Raw genomic sequence first — 22,567 nt, 5'->3', positions numbered from 1 at the left:
CCTCCTCTGGATCATCCAGATGGTCATTGGCAAACTTCAGAAGGGCCTGGACATGCGCTGGCTTGAGCAGGGGGACCTTACGTGCACTGCAGGATTTTAATCCATGACGGCGTAGTGTGTTACTAATGGTTTTCTTTGAGACTGTGGTCCCAGCTCTCCTCAGGTCATTGACCAGGTCCTGCCGTGTAGTTCTGGGCTGATCCCTCACCTTCCTCATGATCATTGATGCCCCACGAGGTGAGATCTTGCATGGAGCCCCAGACCGAGGGAGATTGACAGTCATCTTGAACTTATTCCATTTTCTAATAATTGCTTCAACAGTTGTTGCCTTCTCACCAAGCTGCTTGCCTATTGTCCTATAGCCCATCCCAGCCTAGTGCAGGTCTAGAATTTTATCCCTGATGTCCTTACACAGCTCTCTGGTCTTGGCCATTGTGGAGAGGTTGGAGTCTGTTTGAGTGTGTGGACAGGTGTCTATTATACAGGTAACAAGTTCAAACAGGTGCAGTTAATACAGGTAATGAGTGGAGAACAGGAGGGCTTCTTAACCACTTCAGCCCCAAAAGGATTTACCCCCTTCCTGACCAGAGCACTTTTTGCGATTCGGCACTGCATCGCTTTAACTGACAATTGCACGGTCGTGCGATGTTGCACCCAAACAAAATTGTTGTTCTTTTTTTCCCACAAATAGAGCTTTCTTTTGGTGGTATTTGATCACCTTTGCGGTTTTTATTTTTTGCGCTATAAACAAAAAAAGAGCACCAATTTTGAAAAAAACACAATATTTTTTTGCTTTCTGCTATAACAAATATCCCCCAACAATATATAAAGAAACAATTATTTTCCTCAGTTTAGGCCGATATGTATTCTTCTCCATATTTTTGGTAAAAAAAATCGCAATAATCGTATATTGATTGGTTTGCGCAAAATTTATAGCATCTACAAAATAGGGGATAGTTTATGGCATTCTTATTATTAATTTTTTTTATTAGTAATAGTGGCGATCTGCGATTTTTATCGTGACTGCAACATTATGGTGAACACATCGGACACTTTTGACACGATTTTGGGACCATTGACATTTATACAGCTATCAGTGCTATAAAAATGCACTGATTACTGTGTAAATGACACTGGCAGGGAAGGGGTTTACCACTAGGGGGCGATGAAAGAACAGGTCCTACTACTGAGTCTTGACCTCAATAAGGCATTTGATAGTGTTCTCTGGCCTTATTTATTTTCAGTCCTTCAACAAATGGGCTTTAAAGATGAATTCTTACATGCTATACAGGCACTATATTATCAAGCCAAAACAAGAATTAAATTGCCTGGGTGCAACTTTGACTTTTTCACACTGGGCAGAGGCACCCAACAGGGATGCCCTCTGTCTCCCTTATTATTTGCCCTAGCATTGGAATCCCTTGCAATTTCCATCAAACAACACCCAGACATATCTGGTTATTCCCTTGAATCTTCCTACTTTAACCACTTCCCTACCCGCCCATAGTCATATGACGTCCCCAGATGGGATCTCCCATCCTGGGTGGACGTCATATGACGTCCTGGGATTCCCGGGCATCTAGGGGGCGCGCGCGCGCGCCCGCCGCGCTCCTCGGGACCCGGTGCGTGTGCCCGGCGGCCGCGATGTCCGCCGGGCACCTGCGATTGCCCGTTAACCGGGCCGGCATGTGGATCTGTGTGTGTAAACACACAGATCCGCAGCCTGTCAGCTCTGAGGAGAGCGATCTGTGTTCCCAGAACGGAGGAATACAGATCGGTCTCCTCCCCTAGTGCGTCCCCTCCCCCTTCAGTTAGTAATCACTCCCTAGGAAACACATTAACCCCTCCCCGCCCCCTAGTGGTTAACCCCTTCACTGCCTGTCACATTTACACAGTAATCAATGCAATTTTATAGCATTGATCGCTGTATAAATGTGATTGGTCCCAAAAATGTGTCAAAAGTGTCCGATGTGTCCGCCATAATGTCGCAGTCACCAAAAAAAATCGCGATCGCCGCTAAAAAAATAAAAAAAAATTTTTTTTTTAAAAATGCCATAAATCTATCCCATATTTTGTAGACGCTATAACTTTTGCGCAAATCAATCAATATACGCTTATTGCGATTTTTTTTAAACAAAAATATGTAGAAGAAAACGTATCGGCCAAAACTGAGGAAAAAATGTGTTTTTAAAAAAAAAAAATTGGGATATTTATTATAGCAAAAAGTAAAAAATATTGTGTTTTTTTCAAAATTGTCGCTCTTCTTTTGTTTATAGCGCAAAAAATAAAAACCGCAGAGGCGATCAAATACCACCAAAAAAAAGCTCTATTTGTGGTGAAAAAAGGACATCAATTTTTTTTTGGGTACAACGTCGCACGACCACGCAATTGACGTTTAAAGTGCGACAGCGCTGAAAACTAAAAATTGGCCTGGGAAGGAAGGGGGTGAAATTGCCCTGTATTGAACCGGTTAAGCTCTGCATGTATGCAGATGACGTCATGATTTTTATGACCCAACCCCATATCTCTCTTCCCAACTTGTTTACTATACTAACTAAATTTGCCTCTATTTCTGGACTCGCGGTAAACATAACTAAATCTACTGCGCTTCCAGTTAATCTTCCCTCTGCTTAGTGTGAAACACTCCGAAGATCTTTCCCATTCCAATGGTCGAATGACAAAATTCCCTACCTCGGTATCTACATCACACCACAATTCTCATCTATTTATGAGGCTAACTACCCAGCATGTTTGTTCAGATTACGGAACCTGCTTAAAATTTAGAGTACATACCGAATATAATTTTTAGGGAGAGTCATGGCAGTTAAAATGACCCTGTTACCGAAACTATTATTCCTATTCCGATCCCTCCCTATTAATATTCCTAAATCCTGTAATGACAAGCTACAACAAGATATTAATAGATGTATTTGGCAGAATAAACGCCCCAGATTTTCCAAACGAATTCTTTATAAATCCCAGACTACTGGAAGCCTTGGTCCTCCCAACCTTTGGTTCTACTTCTTGGCTACACGTTTTTCCCAGATATCGCAATGGAATATCCCAGACTCAAAAATACCCTGGGTAAAATTTGAGGCCAAGACCGCTAGGCCCTATTGCCTCATGTCCATGCTATGGTCACCCTCCAACTTTACACATAAGCTTTCTTCCCTCAACTCCATTGTTTCCCAGTCTCTCACCCTCTGGCACCATTATAAAAGTAAGCTTACCCTAATTTCACCTGCCTCCCCAGGCTCATCCTTTCTTGGGGACCCACTATTCGCTACTGCCTTTAACCACCCTGAAAGTTTTGCATGGTGGAAATCCAATTCCCTGATCACTTTAGCGGATCTTCAGATTTCATTTCAACTCTCTATAAAACAGCATTGGCTTCGTATTTTTCAGGTGATCCCCTATAAAGAAATAAATGGGAGGCTCATTGTGATGAACAATTTGCCCCGGAGGACTGGGATACCATGCTGACAAATCTACGTAAGGCCACTAAATCACTAGCGGTCAGTGAAACGGCCTACAAGTTAATGACCAGGTGGTATTACACTCCCTCCAGACTCCAGGTTATGCTCCCTGGAACATCTGGATTGTGCTTTAGAGGCTGCTAACAGCCAGGTACATTCAGACACATTTTTTGGGACTGTGCGCTGCTAGCCCCGGTTTGGGGAAAAGTGACCGCCGTGGCTTCGGCAATAACTGGAACCCCTTTGCAACTCACGGTCCCAATGTGTTTACTAAGAGCAACAATCCCAGGTATCCTCTGCAGAGAAGAATGCCTCATACATACTATTTGTGTATCCACTCTGTGGGCCATTGCTCTCCATTGGAAATCCCCTGTAGTTCCTCTTTCCACCATACTAAATAGAATTGATGTGGTGATGATAATGGAAAGGATCTTGTATACCCTACAAGATTAGTTGCAACTGTTCGATTGCAGGTGGGAAGCCTGGAAAACCCATAGGCACATTTTGTTAGCACAAGACTAATGGCAGTTCAGGGTTGCTGGTAGGTTTTAACGGCTTGATACCTTTGTATGTACCTTATCTATAGTATTTTTACTGTATACTTCGGATTGTTCTTTATTTCACTTTTTTATGTCATTCTTTGGATATCATTTATATGTACACTGTTACATGATTGTATGATTTTGTTTTATTTTCTTTTATTTTACCTTCTTCAAAAGAAAAAAAAAAAGAAAAAAAATGTTTGTAAACAAAAAAAACTACGGGATAATGGTGTTGTGGTAACTTGCCCAAATAAAAAAAAAACATAATAATATTATTCTTGATATCACTAGAAAAAGAAAAGCCTTTGAAAATTAGTTTGCAATAACTCTATCAGTATCACCAGCAAAGCAGCTTCATTATTATCCCATTAAAGAAGAAGAGAATGTGCGCTGCATTTGGAGATTTCATAATTTGCGGTGTCACGAATGTTAATTCTCCATTACAAACGCAAGTTTACAAGACCGACTGCTTTCAAATCGTCCTTGCTTTCGAGCATGCGTGTTTGTACTTTGGACTTTTGTCTGACGGACTTGTATACACATGCTCGGAAAATCCAACAACAGATATTTGTCCACGGAAAAACCTGTCATCCAACATTTGTCCAAGAAATATCCGACAACAATTGTCCGATGGAGCTTACACACGGTCGGATTGTCCGCCAACAGCCTGACATCGAATATTTCCTGTCAGAAAGTCCGATCGTGTGTACGGGGCTTAAAAATTAAAAAAATAAATAACAAACACTAGACTCACCTGCTCTGTGTAATGGTTTTGCACAGAGCAGCCCGGATCCTCCTCTTCTCAGGTCCACTGCTGGTGCTCCTGGCTCCACCCCCCCTGCCGAGTGCCCCTATAGCATGCAGCTTGCTCTGGGGGCACTCATGCATGCTCGATTCGAACCACTTTAACGTTGACAGCAGAAGGCAAAGATGTAATTCTCTTCTAGTCCTCCTTTCTCTTTCCCTTTTCTTTGCTTTCTATAGTAATTTATCTTTTATATTGTTTGTGTGGAACTGAAGCCAAAACTTTTCTCTTGAATAGAGTGGATATGGATAATGCCGCATACACACGATCGGACTTTCCGATAATAAAACCGTGGACTTTTTTCCAAAGGATGTTGGCTCAAACTTGTCTTGCATACACACGGTCACACAAATGTTGTCGGAAATTCCGAACGTCAAGAACGCCGTGACGTAGAAGACGTACGACGAGCCGAGAAAAATGAAGTTCAATAGCCAGTGCGGCTCTTCTGCTTGATTCCGAGCGTGCGTGGAACTTTGTGCGTCGGAATTGTGTACACACGCTCGGAATTTCCGACAACAAATTTTGTTGTCGGAAAATTTGAGAACCAGGTCTCAAACATTTGTTGGCAGAAAGTCCGACAGCAAATGTCTGATGGAGCCTACACATGGTTGGACTTTCTGACAACAAGCTCACATCCAACATTTGTTGTCGGAAAGTCTGACTGTGTGTACAGGGCAGAAGTCTTCGGTCACTCTGAATCCAACTTTGAAACGATGTGACTTCACTCGAAGCCGAACAATTTAAAAGTTGCATGTCAGTGCGACTTCAGATGTGACTCGGAGGATGTCTGTGTGACTTCATGCACAGATGTCTATGTACGTTGCACCTAAACTTGCAAAAAGTAGTGCAGGTGGCTGCTTTCAAAATTGGTGCGACTCAGATGGCCTCAAAGTCGTACTTATTTGAATGCTTCCATTGCCGACAACAGGGTGCGACTCATCTTGTAATTTTAAACTATCAGATCGCATGACAAGTCACACCGGCGTGACCGGGGACTAAGGTTTGTAACAAATGTCATTTGTCAGCATGACCATCAATGTACAGAGCCAGGTTGCAGGGCACTCTGAGGGCCAATAATGCAAAATACTCCATGCCATAGCTCAGCTGAGGTAGCAGGAGGAGCTTCATCTGAAAAATGTACTACCCACTTTTTCTTAGTAGACCCTAGATGTTGGTGTGGTCACTGCTGGTCTTGTCGCCACCCCCTCCTGTAGTTTTTTTATGCAGGCAGCCTGCAGTGGGTGGAGCCTTTTGGCCCCTCCCACAGCTCTGCTCTCTGCACAGGTTTTGTAGAGCACAGTGGTGATATCACTATTCATTTTACAATGTAATATCTAGGTTTGCAAAGGTATTTGGTGCACACAGCATGTAGTTATATTCTTTGTGGCTCTTGCCTAGAACAAGTTTTACCTGTAGGTAAAATTAATATCTCCTAAAACGTGCATTGTTTAGGATATATTCATCCTGGATGGAGCCGGTGACGTCACCGGTGCATGCGCTCTGAAGGTCTGGCATACCTTTCCGGACCTTCAGAGCTTCCTATCTGGAACCGAGAGCTCCCGTGCACATATATACGCGGGAGTGATGTCATTGTGGCTCCAGCCAATCACATAGCCAGAGCGTGTGAACCCAAAAGAATGACCGGGGGAAGATGGAAGCCCTGTCAGCAGTGACAGTGCACTGCTGGAAGGCTTTGTTCCAAGGTAAGTGCTCCATAATATGATAGTATGAGGTGCATACTAGCACATTATGCAATTGCCTTACAGGCGTTTTTTTTTTTTTTTTTTAACCAGCCATGGTTTACTACTGCTTTTAAAGGAACATTTTTGTGCCCGGGCTCCAAATGCACATATTGAGACCTAGCTGCATCAGTCATAAAGGTCAGTTTAAAAAGCAGAGCTTGTAATAAGTAGACATGGGCAACTTTTCCCGAATATTCGTATATTTGAATATTCGAAAATTCGTAAATTTGAAAGCTCTAAATTCGAAAACCCGAAAATTCAAAAACCTGAAATAATAAACTAATAATAACTTTACTAATACTAACTAATAAATTATAGGTATTGGAATTTCCTTTAAAATTTTGGCTGTTAGTGGACGTAATTAATACAAATGTATCCGAAATTATGAATTATCCAAAATAACGAATGCCCTAGCTAAACGAATGGAACGTAGCAAATTAATGATAATAAATAACAAAAATAATAATGATAAAAAAAATGTATTATTATTATTTTCATAGTTACATGGTTAGGTTGAAAAAAGACACAAGTCCATCTAGTTCAACCATAAAAAGTAACTAAAAAATAAAAATAAAAAATATCATACAATCCCATATACCCAATCCTATACCCACAGTTGATCCAGAGGAAGGCGAAAAAACCCCCCAGCAAAGCATGATCCAATTTGTTACAGCAGGGGAAAAAATTCCTTCCTGATTCCCTGAGACACAATCGGATTTTCCCTGGATCAACTTTACCTATAAATGTCTGTACCCAGTTATATTATTAACATTTAGGAAAGAATCCAGGCCTTTTTTAAAGCAATCTACTGAGTTGGCCAGAACCGTCTCTGGAGGGAGTCTATTCCACATTTTCACAGCTCTTGCTGTGAAGAAACCTTTCCGTATTTGGAGATGAAATCTCTTTTCCTCCAGTTGTAAACAGTGTCCCCTTATCCTCTGTGATGACCGTAAAGTGAATAACTCAACACTAAGTTCACTATATGGACCCCTTATATATTTATACATGTTGATCATATCCCCCCTTATTCTCCTCTTCTCAAGAGAGAATAAATTCAGTTCCTCTAATCTTTCCTCATAGCTGAGCTCCTCCATGCCTCTTATCAATTTGGTTGCCCTTCTCTGCACTTTCTCCAGTTCCCCGATATCCTTTTTGAGAACTGGTGCCCAAAACCGAACTGCATATAATAATAATATTTATTATTATTAATTTGTTCCGCTCTATTCGTTTAGATGTGGCATTCGTTATTTTGGATAATTCGTAACTTCGGATAAATTTGTATTCATTACGTTCACTAACAGCCAAATTTGAAAGGAAATTCCAATACCTATAATTTAATAGTTAGTTATTATTAATTAGTTATTATCAAATTTACAATATTTTAAATTCACTAATTTTAAGAATTTACGAATTGTGATCATAACAAATGACCCAAAAATAAAAATAAAAACCCAAAAATGAACAAAGTTTTCAGCAGTGCACATGTCTAGTAATGAAAAAAGGTATATAGATAGGGAATATGTGGCGCTGCCTATGAACTAAAAAGTAATATAATAAATCCCCCTTCACAGGTAGGTAATACGGTGTAATATCACAATTATATGGAACTGTGTTTCAAATCTCCTAACTGAACCCACTGTGGTATTCATCAATTATAGATTACTATGTGCATAACTGTCAGGTTTACCAACATTATGAATAAAATCCACCTTACACCCATCTGTATAGCCACATTCAAAAGTGATCGATGGAAGTCCACCTGATACAGGTTTTATAGGTTCACTCTTCAGAGTGGTGTGGGTGTTTTATCAAACACTGTGCAGAAAACCCAGAATAAAATGTATGTGTGTGTGTGTGTGTGTGTGTGTGTGTGTGTATATATATATATCATAACATAATTTCCAAGTGACTTGTGCTGTTTCAAGGTGACTTCGTGCTTGTACTTGATTCCAATCCTAGTTTCAGAATAAGATAGATCCATACTCACCAGATCCTGGCACCCCTGCAGGGGTAAAATGCATGTGGTGAGTGTGCAACAGGCTGCCGGATCGATCGTTCCCTCGTTGCGTTCGTCCCGGAGAAACCCAGAGCCCCCAGGCCCTCTGGGGACAGTTCCTGCGATCCTGCTGTCACTAGATCAGGGGCTGTGTTTTTTTTTCCTCATGTAAAAAAGAGATGGGCTCCAAATTGTGTAATTCCGGATAAACTATTTAATTTAAAATGCCAACAAAGTTGTAGAAAATTAAAAAAGAACCAGTCAGAAGTTCCGTAAGTGGATAGGTGGATGATTTCAATTCTAATCCACTAGTATAAAAAAAAACGAGCGTTCTCGGTCTGCGTGCGTTCCACCAGCCGGAGTCTCGTTAACTGGAAGTGACGTGTGTGCGTAGCTCCGCCCTAAGTGTTTTGTCATAGGAAGTCATGCTACAATAAATATATATATATATATATATATATATATATATATATATATATATATATATATATAGATTAGATATATAGATCTATATATAGATCTATATATATTAAAAATAATTCTTTATCAGTTTAGGCCAATATGTATTCTTCTACATATTTTTGGGGGTGCTGCATTCATGGCAATGGGGTTTGCTGCATTCATGGCAATGGGGTTTGCTGCATTCATGGCAATGGTGGGCGCTGCATTCATGGCAATGGATTTTGCTGCATTCATATCAATGGGGTTTGCTGCATTCATGGCAACGGGGTTTGATGCATTCATGGCAACAGTGAGGCTGCATTCATGTCAATGTGGGTGCTGCATTCATGGCACCTGTGAGGCTACAGATGGGCACTGATTAGGCTGCATTGATGGGCACTAACCCTTATTTTGCTTCACAGTTCTTTATTTAAAATTTAAGATTTTTTTCCTGAAACTTCCTTTTTTAAAGTTAAGGTGCGTGTTATAAGCCGATAAATATGGTATATCCAAATAACACGCCCAAGCTCATCTATTCACCACACACTGCCACAAAGGCAGGAGAACTCTTGTTGGGCCGTGTATTAGTGCTCGGATGAACACACTTAGACCAAATTATCAGCACTTCCTCAGTGTCACTTCCTCCAATCCTCTCAGATTACACTCAGCTTTGTACTTTAACTCTGTAGTGGTGTGACATCATATTTCCCTTGCCTTCTACTGCTGAGAAAATGCTGTAAAGTACAGATGTCTGCAGATAAACAGGCACACCTTATATAGGAGGATTTGTTTCATCTCTGTGTATTACCTGAGGCCAGTCACTTCACTGGGTACATCTAATGTTTTACAGCCACTTTGACGTAAAAACTTATAAGCTTTAGTACCACTTTAAGGGCCAATTCACACCAGAATGCGTGCGTTCAGGTGCAACTTTTAAAAATGTGCTGTGGTACCATGCAATTGGGTGGCTGCAAAAGATGCATGTTTTCTAGATGCATTTGGGGTGCCAGTAACAATTATTGGCATCCATGCACATCCAGCAAAGGCCGCACATTCCTGTGCTCTGTGTGAAACCATGCGGGAAACATGTTTCCCGCACTGTATATGGTGTGAACCACCGTAAATCCACCTTCTATTCTTTGGATGTGTTAACCGCTTGCCGACCGCCGCACAAACATTTACGTTGGCAGAATGGCACGGCCAGGCAAATGGGCGTACAGGTACGTCCCTTTAAATTTGCCGCCGTGTGGTCGCGTGCGTGCCATCCTGCCGCGAGCTCCATGAGTGTGATCGTGGGTCCCGCGGACTCGATGTCTGCAGGGATACCCACGATCGTGTCACAGAGCGGCAGAACGGGGAGATGCCTATGTAAACAAGTATTTCCCCGTTCTGCCTAGTGATACTGTCACTGATCACAGCTCCCAGTAATCGGTAGCTGTGATCAGTGTCATGTCACACACAGCCCCTCCCCCCCACAGTTAGAATCACTCCCTAGGACACACTTAACCCCTACAATGCCCACTAGTGATTAACCCCTTCACTGCCAGTCACATTTACTCAGTAATCAATGCATTTTTAATCGCACTGATCGCTGTATAAATGTGAATGGTCCCAAAATAGCGCCAAAAGTGTCCGATCTGTCTACCATAATGTCGCAGTCATGATAAAAATCACTGATCGCTGCCATTACTAATAAACAAAATTATTAATAAAAATGCCATAAAACTATTCCCTATTTTGTAAATGCTATAACTTTTGCGCAAACCAATCAATAAACACTTATTGCGATTTTTTTTTTTTTTTTTTTTACCAAAAATATGTAGAAGAATACATATTGCCCTGAACTGAGGAAAAAAATGTTTTTTTATATATTTTTTGGTGATATTTATTATAGCAAAAAGTAAAAAAGAATGTGTTTTTTTTCTAAATTGGCGCTTTTTTTTGTTTATAGCGCAAAAAATAAAAACCGTAGAGGTGATAAAATACCACCAAAAGAAAGCACTATTTGTAGGGAAAAAAAGGCGTCAATTTTGTTTGGGAGCCACGTCGCACGACTGCGCAATTGTCAGTTAAAGCGACGCAGTGCATAATCTCAAAAAACGCCCTGGTCTTTGGCCAGCCAAATGATCCGAGGCTTAAGTGGGTAAATAAGATCACATTAAAGAGAAAGCAAGGTGCTTGTAAAAATATTTGCTTTATTTATATTTAATGTTCAAATACAAAATAAAATATCATTTTGAATGTATTTTTTCTGCATGTCTTAAGACAAGTAATTATGAACTAAGGCACGTTAAAATAACGTTATAAAAACGCCAGTAGCTTTGCAGTGAGTCTTTTAACTTATTTAACGTTTTTGCAATAGCGTTTTTTTTTTTTTATTTTTTTTTTTTTAATCTTTTAATAGACCAAAATTTTTTAAAAACGCTGGTGAGTTTTTGATCTTTTATCGACATTCATCAGCGTTTATGAGCATTTGGCGTTTTTTTGTGGTCAGAAAAATGACTCCTGAACACGATTTTATGGCCCATAAACTCCACTGCTGTCCAGTTCTGGGCACCAGTCCTCAGGAAGGATGTACTGGAAATGGAGGGAGTACAAAGAAGGGCAACAAAGCTAATAAAGGGTCTGGAGGATCTTAGTTATGAGGGAAGGTTGCGAGCACTGAACTTATTCTCTGTGGAGAAGAGACGCTTGAGAGGGGATATGATTTCAATTTACAAATACCGGACTGGTGACCCCACAATAGGGACAAAACTTTTTCGCAGAAGAGAGTTTAACAAGACTCGTGGCCACTCATTAAAATTAGAAGAAAAGAGGTTTAACCTTAAACTACGTAGAGGGTTCTTTACTGTAAGAGCGGCAAAAAAAAAAAAACACTAAAAACCGCTAATAAACGCTATTGCAAAAGCGTTAAAAAATGTTGAAAGACTCACTGCAAAGCTACTGGTGTTTTTATAACGTTATTTTAGTGTCCAGTGTGCATGGAGCCTTATGGCGTTGAGAAAACAGCCCATATACTCCACTGCTGATAAACATCCAAAAAAAAACGTGTGCATGGCAGAGAGGGAAGTTTATGGGCTGTTAAAAAAAAAACGCCCAAACTCCCCAAAACGGACGTTTATGAGCTTCAGTGTGCATGGAGCCTTACATCTAAATATTTGATCATAAATGTTTCTCATTTTCCCCTTTCTGGCAGACTAACCAAAGTGTTAATTATTTTGGTTTCCTACATTGCTGGAAATATAGACCTGATATCAGGATCCTTGTTTACACAAACACTGCTAATGTACATCCTTCCCTCCCCCTCTCCAGTAGAGACAGACTGCCTAGATCGGGGGTCAGCAACCAGTAGATCGTGATCTATCAGTAGATCGTGGGCAGGTGACCGGTAGATCGCAGTCTGGACTTGCTGACCCGCCATTCCAGAGCATCAGAGTGCAATGCAGAGGGACTTCTTGTAAAGTTGGAGCTGTAGTAGGGAGCAAGAGCTGCATAAGCTGCTGGCTCCTGTCCCATGTGGAGTGATACCAACTGCACTCCATCTCTTATCCCAGCTAGTGGTCTCCAGTAGACATGTGCACTGACAAAAAATTTGTTCGTTTTCGTTTCATTCGTTTTTTTGCTTTTTTCAAAAATTCGGGAATTCAAAAATCCGAAAATTCGGGAATTCGAAAATCCAAAAATTCAGATTTTCAAATTTCCGAATTTTCACGTTTCCGAATTTTCAAAATTTCTAATTTCCGAATTTTGAGTTTTCAAATTTTCAGATTTTGAAAATTCGGAAATTCAAAAATTCGGAAATTCAAAAATTCTAAAATCCGAAAATTCGAAAATCTGAAAAAAAGAAAGAAAATCAGTAAAATTCGAAATAATAACCAACTAATAATAACTACTAAGCTATAGGTATTGGAATTTCCTTTTAAATTTGGCTGTTTGTGAACGTAATGAATACAAATTTATCTGAAGTTACAAATTATCCGAAATAACGAATGCCGCATCTAAACAAATGGAATGTAACAAATTAATAATAATAATCAAAAGGTTTTATTATTATTATTATTATTATGGTTATTTATTATTATTAGATTGTTACCTTCCCATCATTTAGATACGGTATAGCAGTCAATTACAGAACTAGTGCTGGGCTCTCTTACTAGACATCCCAGCATGCACCACACACAGAGGTATGGAAGAACACTGTACAAATAAAACATTTTATAAGAATAAAAGTTAAATAATGTAAAAAAACATACATTTATGTTTTATAAAAAAAAATAAGCACTGGTAACGTTACCAGTATTAAAATACAACAGAGCAGCACAAATCAGGTTCTTTGGCCACCCTTTTTCATATATTTTTCCATGAAGGGATGTGTTCTGACTCTTAATTGGCTCATGCTGATATTGACCAAACAGAATCCACAAGTACAGAGACAAATTCCCTTCCAGGACAGCAAGGGTCCGCTCCTATAGGTCACACTCTGCTCCTCACTGCTGCTGAATGGCAATGCTGAGGTGGCAATTGTTGGCAGACACAATAAGGACAACGGTGGTGATGGGGGAAGGGGGCTTAGATTTGCTGAAACAGGTTCCCAGGCCCAGCAATGTCAATGAATGAAGGTGATATAGGATATACATTGTATTCATTAAAGATCCTCCTTTGTGCCGTATCTTCATCACACCACCTGTATTGTCTCTGGATAATGGCCCGAAAAATACCGGTTTTAGGCGATCGTACAATAATTGGATCGTTAGTTAGTACAGAGCTTTCGAGAGCCGATCATGACAGTTCATCTGATATTATTAGATCGGACAAGCACGAAAATTTTCCTCGTACGATACCAGATCGTACGATTTTCGTTTAGTCAGTACAGTTGTCGTCCGAAAATACAATGCGAATACATTACAACACATGACATCACTTCCGATTTTTTTTTTTCTGTTGTACGAGAATGTTCGTGACTTTGCTAACCAGTTAAATTTCTACGTAAGTGGAAAAAAGTTGGAAGATCTGTCGTCCGATTTTCGGATCGTGTGTACGGGCCATTAGTGTCAGCTCCTCTCACAAAATAAGACTTCCATCAGTCATAGAGGATTAGTGAGAGGACAGCCAGCTGTGTAAGACAAATACTGGGATGACAATTAGCTGAACAGCCCAAGTCACTTTATGGGGAAAATTATCATGTTTGACCCCTTCATGCTCAGAAGTATTGAAAAATAAAAAATATTAAAGAATCCCTCCATCCTGTCCTGGATGTATTAGTTCATCTATGATGATTCATTCTCCTCTTGGGTTGGGTTTGTCTTCTCTAAAGCTCATTCTCCTCATCATCCGGAACAATGTCCCACTCCATTCACAGCTGTAGCAGAGATTCTTCCTCTGGGGTCACCATGTGAAAACCTTCAGTCCTGGCTGGCGGGATTCCAGATTTTTCAGTTCATTATTAGCTTTATTTGACAAGCGATTGTTCCTGATCCTAAAAGAGAGGATAGAAATGGTCATCAGATCTCAGCAGATCACTCTAATATCCTTTATTCTCAGAGGTGCAAGAATAAGGGAAATGTATGGTTATTGTTGTTATTTATATGAATAACATGAATTAGTATGAATATGAATATATTAATTAAATCACCAATCTTGTCTCCAAATATCACCCAAATCGTCCTCTCCGCTCTTCTCAAGACCTCCTACTCTCAAGCTCTCACATCTCCTCCTCCCATGCTCGTCTTCAGGATTTCTCCAGAGACTCTCAAATCCTCTGGAACTCGCTACCTCCACTGGTCCGGCTATCCCCTACTCTTGCTACCTTCAGGCGATCCCTGAAAACTCATCTCTTCAGGGAAGCCTATCGTGTCTCCAACTAATCTCCTACCACTTCCATCAGCTCATTCCCCACAGTTATAACCTTTTGTACCACCTACCCCACCCTATTAGATTGTAAGCTCTTCTGAGCAGGGTTCTCTTAATCCTCTTGTATTTTATTGTATTGTAACTGTATTGTCTCCTTTTATTTTGTAAAGCGCTGCATAAACTGTTGGCGCTATATAAATTCTGTATAATAATTTATATTATTATAATTATTCACAGGCCTAATTGCTGATAAAGGACCTCCTGACAAATGTCTGACTTTAGAACTTTCTGTAAATCCTTCAGCAGCCAATCAGACTCTGCCATTCCTGCTGCTATGGTGAGTCAGACAATGTAAAGCAGACCCTGAACACAGAGAAGTTTAGTGAATACAGTGGAACCTTGGATTACGAGCATAATCCCTTCCAGGAGAATGCTTGTAATCCAAAGCACTCGCATATCAAATCGAGTTTCCCCATAGAAGTCAATGGAAATGAAGATAATTTGTTCCGCATTGACTTCTATTGCATGCAACATCGCATGGGGCCAGAGGTGGGGGGGCCCTGGAGAGCCTCTGAAATACTCGGGGACAGCTCGGCTGAACTCGGAAAGCCTCGAAAAGGCTCGGAAACACTCGGGAACTGAGTATTTTCGAGTGATTCCAAACCTTTCTGAGTGTCACCGCCGCCCCCGCACCTCTGGTCAAATGCGGTACTGCACACCCCATTAGCTTGAATTATACTCGAGACAACACTCAAGACAACACAAACCAAGTCAGAATTTAAAAGAAAAAAAGTTGCTTGTCTTTCAAAACGCTCGTTAACCGTGTTACTCGTAAACCAAGGTTCCACTGTATATGAATCCATGAAACTACAACTCTATCCCTCTTTCCAGAATCATTTATATCAGGGTGTATGTTATAACCTGCACAGACTGATGGACTGAGACACAGAATGACATGATGAAGGACAGACACCGATTGATGGATGTAGACTGGTAGGATGAATACACATATACATGGACAGACAGACACACCTGCAATTCTGGGTAAAATAAAGTCATATGTTTAAAACACCGATTCCCATTTTGATCAGAGATATGAACATTTGATCAACATATAAACAGTGAATAGCTCCATGATTGGTAAGAAAGAATAAGGGATCAGTGTGAAGGAAGGCAGCGTGTGAAGTTAATACAACAGATATGATCTGGAGGAGAGAAGAACTACTAAGAAAGATTGTGGTAAAGTACAGGTCCTCTTCTTACTATGCATGCAATGGCTCTATTTGTTCCTGTGGATGAGCTCTGCTCTGCTGGATGATTGGAGGCCATGATAAGCGTGGCCTCTCTTTAGGAATGAATAGGGCCACAGGGCACATGCACAGTAACAAGACCTAGCTTGAGATGTTCCCATTGCAGAGGTTGTGTGGTGCTGTGCAGGAGTACACAGTAAAGATTGTGGGAGTTAAGAGGAACATAAGTACAGGAAAACCTTGGATTGCAAGCATAATTCGTTCCAGAAACATGCTTGTAATCCAAAGCACTTGTATATCAAAGCAAATTTCCCCATAAGAAATACTGGAAACTCAAATGATTCATTCCACAACCATTTATTCATAGGTCTTTCAGTTTATAGTCCATATAAAAAGATTATAGCAATGTGATAGGTTGTGTAACCATAAAATACCCATCCATAAATGGAAGCCTCCACAACGGGGTTAGAGGCAAAATCCAGCAGGAGCTCCAGAGTATAAAAGAGAAGGGAGGCGCCTCTAAGTATAGCAATATGTTGCACCTTCATTAAATGTACACTTAGAGGCACCTCTCTTCTCTATTATACTCAGTTGTGACATGTCACTACTTGTATATCAAGACATTGCTTATATATCAAGTGAAAATGTATTTAAAAATGTTGCTTGTCTTGCAAAACGCTCTCAAACCAAGTTACTCTCAAACCAAGGTTTCACTGTATAAGGCAGGCTGCAACCACAGTGATTGGGGGATTAATTAAAGGGAAACTTGAGCAACATAGCAGTATTGCGACGTAAACAAACAAATGCATACTAATGGTTTAAAAAAAAAAAAAAAAGGAGATGAGTGTCGGAGGGTCACTTGCACCACACAGACAATACAGACTACACTTGATCAGATGTTTTTCCAGCCACAATCTGACAGCTCTGACCCTGGAAGAGATTCTGATTTAATTGCTTCTAGGGGAGATTGAGAAATTGTAAAAATATGCAAATGGCAGAAAATATACAACAAACAGTAGTTATTGTAAAATTATTCAATTTTTATTGATACAAAAGTTTAAAAACAGTAAAAAGTTTTTACATGTGTTTCGGCAGCTTAATCCAATATACTTAACATGTTTCACTATACCAATAGCTTCTTCAGGAGATACATTTGGTGGATACTGCACATGCAAACTACAAAGAAAAATACAATTAATCAAAAAGCAGTGATTACTGACACAATTATATATTTATCAAATACGTAATTATGTCAGTAATCATTGCTATTTGATTAATTGTATCTCTCTTTGTAGTTTGCATGTGCAGTATCCACAAAAGTTAACTCCTGAAGAAGCTATTTTTATAGCGAAACATGTTGCGTATATTGGATTAAACTGCCGAAACACATGTAAAAACTTTCTTTTACTGTTGCTTTTAAACTTTTGTATCAATAAAAATGTAATAATTTTATAATAACCTCTGTTAGTTGTATATTGCACCTAAAAAAAACTTTTCTTCCATTTGCATATTTTTATAATGCAGCTATGAGTTCCCTTACTCTTTGCTCAGCCAGCCACAGGCTCCTAAACAGAAGTGATTTTACATGCATCTGATCACTTCTATATGTTACAGAAGGTGTCCCTCTTGCCATATCCCCCCATGTGTGTCATGGGATTACCTGTGCTCTTTGGGAGACCAGAACATCAATCAGTGTTGTCCTGATGGTGAGTGGAGGGAAGACAAAAACATTTGTTTCTCAATCTCCCCTAGAAGCAATTAACTCAGAATCTCTGAGCACTTCCAGGTTCAGGGCTCTCAGATTGTGGCTGGAAAAACATCTGATCAAGTGCAGTCTGTACATGACCTAGCTTGGGGAGTGAAGATTAAGCAGGGGTCCAAACACAGGTATGCAAGATCATTCTTCTTTAATATTTACTTTTGCCTCCGTGCATCCGGAGCCTGAACCCATTCTGGTTAGACCTATTTCCTCAGGAGCACTCCTTGTTGTCCGACCAATCTGGCTTGTCCTAGATGCAGCAATTTGGCGTCCCTGATACACACCTATTATTGCGCTGACTAAAACTCCAGAGGTATTGGGCAGAGGTTGTGGGCACACTCAGTGGGATTATATATGTGAATCTCCTATTGGATCCGCTTACATGTTTTTTGGGCTATGTTGATTTTTCACTGTTTAAGCCACCAAAGTGGATTACTCTCATACGTGCATTGTTTGTGGCTGAAAGACAAATTGCCATTAAGTGGACTTCCCCGCATCCTCTGACCATATCTGACTGGATATTTGATCTCAATTTCTTATATGAGACATATTTTCTTTCTTAGAAATTCTTCTAAGAGGTTTGACTCAATTTGGTCACCGTGGCTAGACCATATGAGTCTGGTACCAAGCTATGTTACATGCCTTTTTAGACATAGTTGTATTGTTAAAAGTAGGTCAAATCGGCAATGTTTGAGGTTTACTGATCGTTATAACATCGTTTTTTTGTTTTTGTTTTTTACTGTGAACTCGGAGGTTGTTTTTGTTTTGTTATGTTTTTTTTCTATATGTTCACATAACAAATATTTTAAATAAATTCTGATATAAAAAAATATTTTCCTTCCAAGCACTGTCTGTAAACAATTAATTTCCTTCGCACCCCGTGTAATAGAGATGTAGATTGAAAACTTGTTTGTAGTACAATATATTTTATTTCTGCAGCCCAAATCAGGTGCCTAGTCTAGAGTGACAGCACTGCTGTTCCATACACACAGTGCAGTCAGTGAGTTTTGTCACCCTAGGGCAAGAAGTGTGTATCTGGAAGGATCACAAGGTGAAATTAAAGGAAAAAAGCCTGAAATAAGGAAATTAATTCATCAATAAGAGCGAAGAGCGAAGGGGTGCCAATGACAGACAAGAAACAAAGATCATGTTCCCCCAGCTGCAGTGTACTGCTAAGTTTGCTCCAGTGACAAGGAGGTTGGGGATGATGAGGTCACTGACTATACTTGGGTGCCTGAGAGAACAGAGGAGGAAAGTGAGAAGGAGGCACAACTCCAATGAGGCAGGATGTCCTCCATGGCCCGGCTTAAGGGCAGCCTCCCTATTGCTTCACACCATAGAGCTCCACAGGTGCAGGGCACTGCTAACTCCTCGCTGACTTCCAAAAGTTCGTTGGTGTGGGCTTTTTTCAACATGTGCAGCTTTGCCGTTTGCAATCTCTGTCTGAAGCGGATCAAGCGTGGCCAAAACGCCAACCGCTTGGGCACCACATACTTGACAAGACATATGACGACTTGCCATGCAGTCCATTGGCAACAGCACCTGAAAGACCCACATCATAAAAAAATGCAGATTTCTCCTTGCTCCTCATCTGGGATCTCTACCCCTAGTATACCTCAAGTCTTCTCAAAAACCTCCACTGAGAGGAATGATGGTATAGCAATGGGTGCCACAGGTACTTGCACCCAATCTGCTAGCAGTATACCATCTATTGATTTCACCAGGCAAATTTTGTTACCCCAGTTGCTGAACCATAAAAAAAAATACTGTCCCAGCTATCCACATGCTCAGCGTCTAAATGCTAGCTTGTCCAAAGTGCTAGCACTACAACTGCTGCCTTTTCACTTGGTAGAATCTGCCCCCTTTCATGAATGCAGAATGTGCAGTACCACAGTGGCAGGTTCCAAAAAGAAATTTCTTTTCACGTAAGGTCATTCCAGCTCTGTAGCATAATGTTTTGGCTTCATTGGACAGGGCGGTCAGCAGCAAGGTTCATATTACCGCTGACTCATGGTCCAGCAGGCATGGTCAGGGACGTTACATTTCTTTCTCGGTGTACTGAGTAACTCTGCTGGCAGCTGGGAAGGATGCAAGATAGGGTTCAGTGCTTGAGCTTATTCTGCCATGACGCCTCCAAAAAGCTGGTGGTGATTCTGCCACATCTGTCTGCTCCACCACCTCCTTCTTCCTCTATGGCTTCTTCTTCTGAATTGTCCTCTGAACCAGCAGTGCTCCCTAAGCGTTCAAGGGGCTCTACAAGCAGTCAGGCTAAAAGATGCCATGCGGTGCTTCAGTTGGTCTGTCTAAGGGGACAGGAGCCAAACCGGGGCAGAGATTCTGTCAGCTCTGCAGGGGCAGGTTCAGAGGTGGTTGACACCATGGCAGCTTGAGCCAGGAATGGTTGTATGCAACAATGGCACCAACCTTCTCTCCGCCCTCAGACAGGGACACTTGACACATGTTCCATGCTTGGCACATGTCCTGAATTTGGTGGTGCAGTATTTCTTGAACAGGTATCCAGCCTTACAAGATCTTCTGAGGCAGGCCATAAAAGTTTGTGGCCTTTTCCAGGGGTCATACAATGCCAGTGCTCAGCTGGCTGACATTCAACGGGAATTCAGTCTGCCCACCAACCGCCTCATTTGTGACATGCCCAACAGGTGGAACTCAACTTTGGCAATGTTGCAGTGGCTGAACATGCAGCAGAGGGCGATCAATGAGTACCTGTATGAGTATGGCGCAAGGACAGGCTCACTGTGGCTGCTGATAAATGTGCCACTGGCTGATGATAAAGGATGCATGGACTGTCCTGTCACCATTTGAGGAGCCCACAAGGATTGTGAGCCATGACAATGCATGCAACAGTGACACTATCCCTCTAGGCTTCCTGCCTTCTCAAACTGCATGGGCTACCTGATTCTGCAAAGCCTGCAAAAAGACCCAAGGATTCGTGGTATCAAGGAGAGGTATCTGGCTGGCTGGCAACCCTTTTTGATCCACGTTACAATGGTAAAATTGCACAGCTCATCCTGCCTTCACAGAGGGAGCAGAGGATGAAACAACTTCAGGATGCCTTGAAGAAGAATTTGTGTAAAACATTTCCAGACACTGGGAGGTTACAATATCCTGGACAACGTTTTTCTGAGGCTTTGTGCAGTCAGAGGAAGTGCAGTGGAGAAGGCGGCCAGCTGACCGATGCCTTTAAACAATTGTTTAGTCCTTAACCCCAGGGCTATTAGGTTTAAGCAACCATCGCCAGTGTCTGCATTATATGGTGCAGAATATCTAGGGGCAAGAGCAGACTTGGAGACCTTTCCGAAATGAGCATCCACTGGGTTACTGGGTCTTGAGGATGGACCACTGGCCAGAACTTGCTCAATATGCAATCGAGCTACTGGCCTGTCCTGCATCCAGCTTGCTTTCCGAACGGACATTCAGTGCTGCTTGAGGTTTTGTGACGAATAAAGGAGTGCATCTGTCCACAGACTCCGTTGACCGTCTGAAATTTATCAAAATGAATCAGTCCTGGATCAACAGCAGCTATCAAGCCCCTGATGCTGACATAACTGATTTGTTTTTCTAGGGATCTGGGATACCTTGAAGACTGTCTATCCTATTCCTGAATCTTGATTATCCTTGCTTCCAACAATATTTTTGGTTTAGGGCACCACCAACACCCAAGGCCCAATTTTTCTGCACCTGTTTGATAGGTGCATGTCATTTCAATTATTTTTTCTAATTCTTAACAGCAGGCCACTTTCCTGTACCCAGCAAGAGTAACTGTGAAAGGTTATAGTGTTCAGGCACCACCAACACCCAAGGTCCAATTTTTCTGCTCCTGTTTGACAGGTGCATGTAATTTCAATTTTTTTTCACATTTTTAATAGAAGGCCCGTTACTGCGCCCAGCAAGAGCAACTGTGAGGGGTTACAGTGTTCAGGCACCACTAGGGATGGATAAACTGTTTGGGCCAAGCATAAGTTTGGCCTGAACATTGCCCATTCAGGTACTCACCTAACACCCAAAGTTTCTGGGCACTTAGTGGGATGTTCACCCGCCGAATGCACAGTCAATAGGTTGTTAAGGCTTCCCTGCTGAGAGATAAATTGAAAAAAATAATTATAAAAAGAGTATGTATATTAAAAAAAATTGGGGAAAAAATGGTGTGGAGGGATCCTTTGGGTCTGGTATGGATTTTAACCCCTACCGGCGCATTGCAAAATGACACCAGCAGGAACACTCCCTCCCTCCTGCAGCCCATAAGAGTACCAGAGTACCTGTCTCAAGCTCATCATAGTACCCGAGTACCTATCTGCAGCCCACCTCTATGAGGCATTGGCTGCTCATCTCATTTATTGAGGCCCTGAAGTGTCAGTACAAATACCTAAAAAAATGACCCCTTTTTGAAAAGTTGACAGTTCAAGGTATTTAGTAAGAGGCATGGTGAGTTTTTGAAGTTGTAATTTTTTCCCACAATTCTTGGGAAATTTTTATTTATTTTTTTTAAATAAAATTGTCATAATAAAAAGTTTTTTCTCACACACAGCATATGCATACTTGGAATTACACCCCAACAGCCCATGCCTCATAGAATATACATTGGGGTGTTTTCTTTCCAAAATGGGGTCATTTTGTGGATAGAAATTCCACTGTCCTGGTGCAAAAAAATTTGCATTGATACATGTCCCCACGGCAGTACTTGGGTC

The 22,567-nt window shown here is 41.0% G+C and overlaps 1 protein-coding gene across 1 annotated transcript in view; it reads right to left on the bottom strand.

Annotated features, from left to right (window-relative positions):
* Window positions 1-11,337: 11,337 nt before the first annotated feature.
* Window positions 11,338-22,567, bottom strand: part of LOC141116949 (NACHT, LRR and PYD domains-containing protein 12-like) — a 125,770-nt gene continuing 114,540 nt past the window's right edge. Inside the window, exon 14 of the mRNA XM_073609466.1 lies at window positions 11,338-14,478. Coding sequence (XP_073465567.1) covers window positions 14,388-14,478 — 91 coding nt within the window. The 3' untranslated portion in view covers window positions 11,338-14,387. The remainder of the gene's footprint in view (window positions 14,479-22,567) is intronic.

Source organism: Aquarana catesbeiana, linkage group LG13 (genome assembly GCF_042186555.1).
Source record: "Aquarana catesbeiana isolate 2022-GZ linkage group LG13, ASM4218655v1, whole genome shotgun sequence".
NCBI lineage: Eukaryota > Metazoa > Chordata > Amphibia > Anura > Ranidae > Aquarana > Aquarana catesbeiana.
The sequence above is the reverse complement of the archived record's forward strand: the minus strand, read 5'-3'. Positions and strand labels throughout refer to the sequence as shown.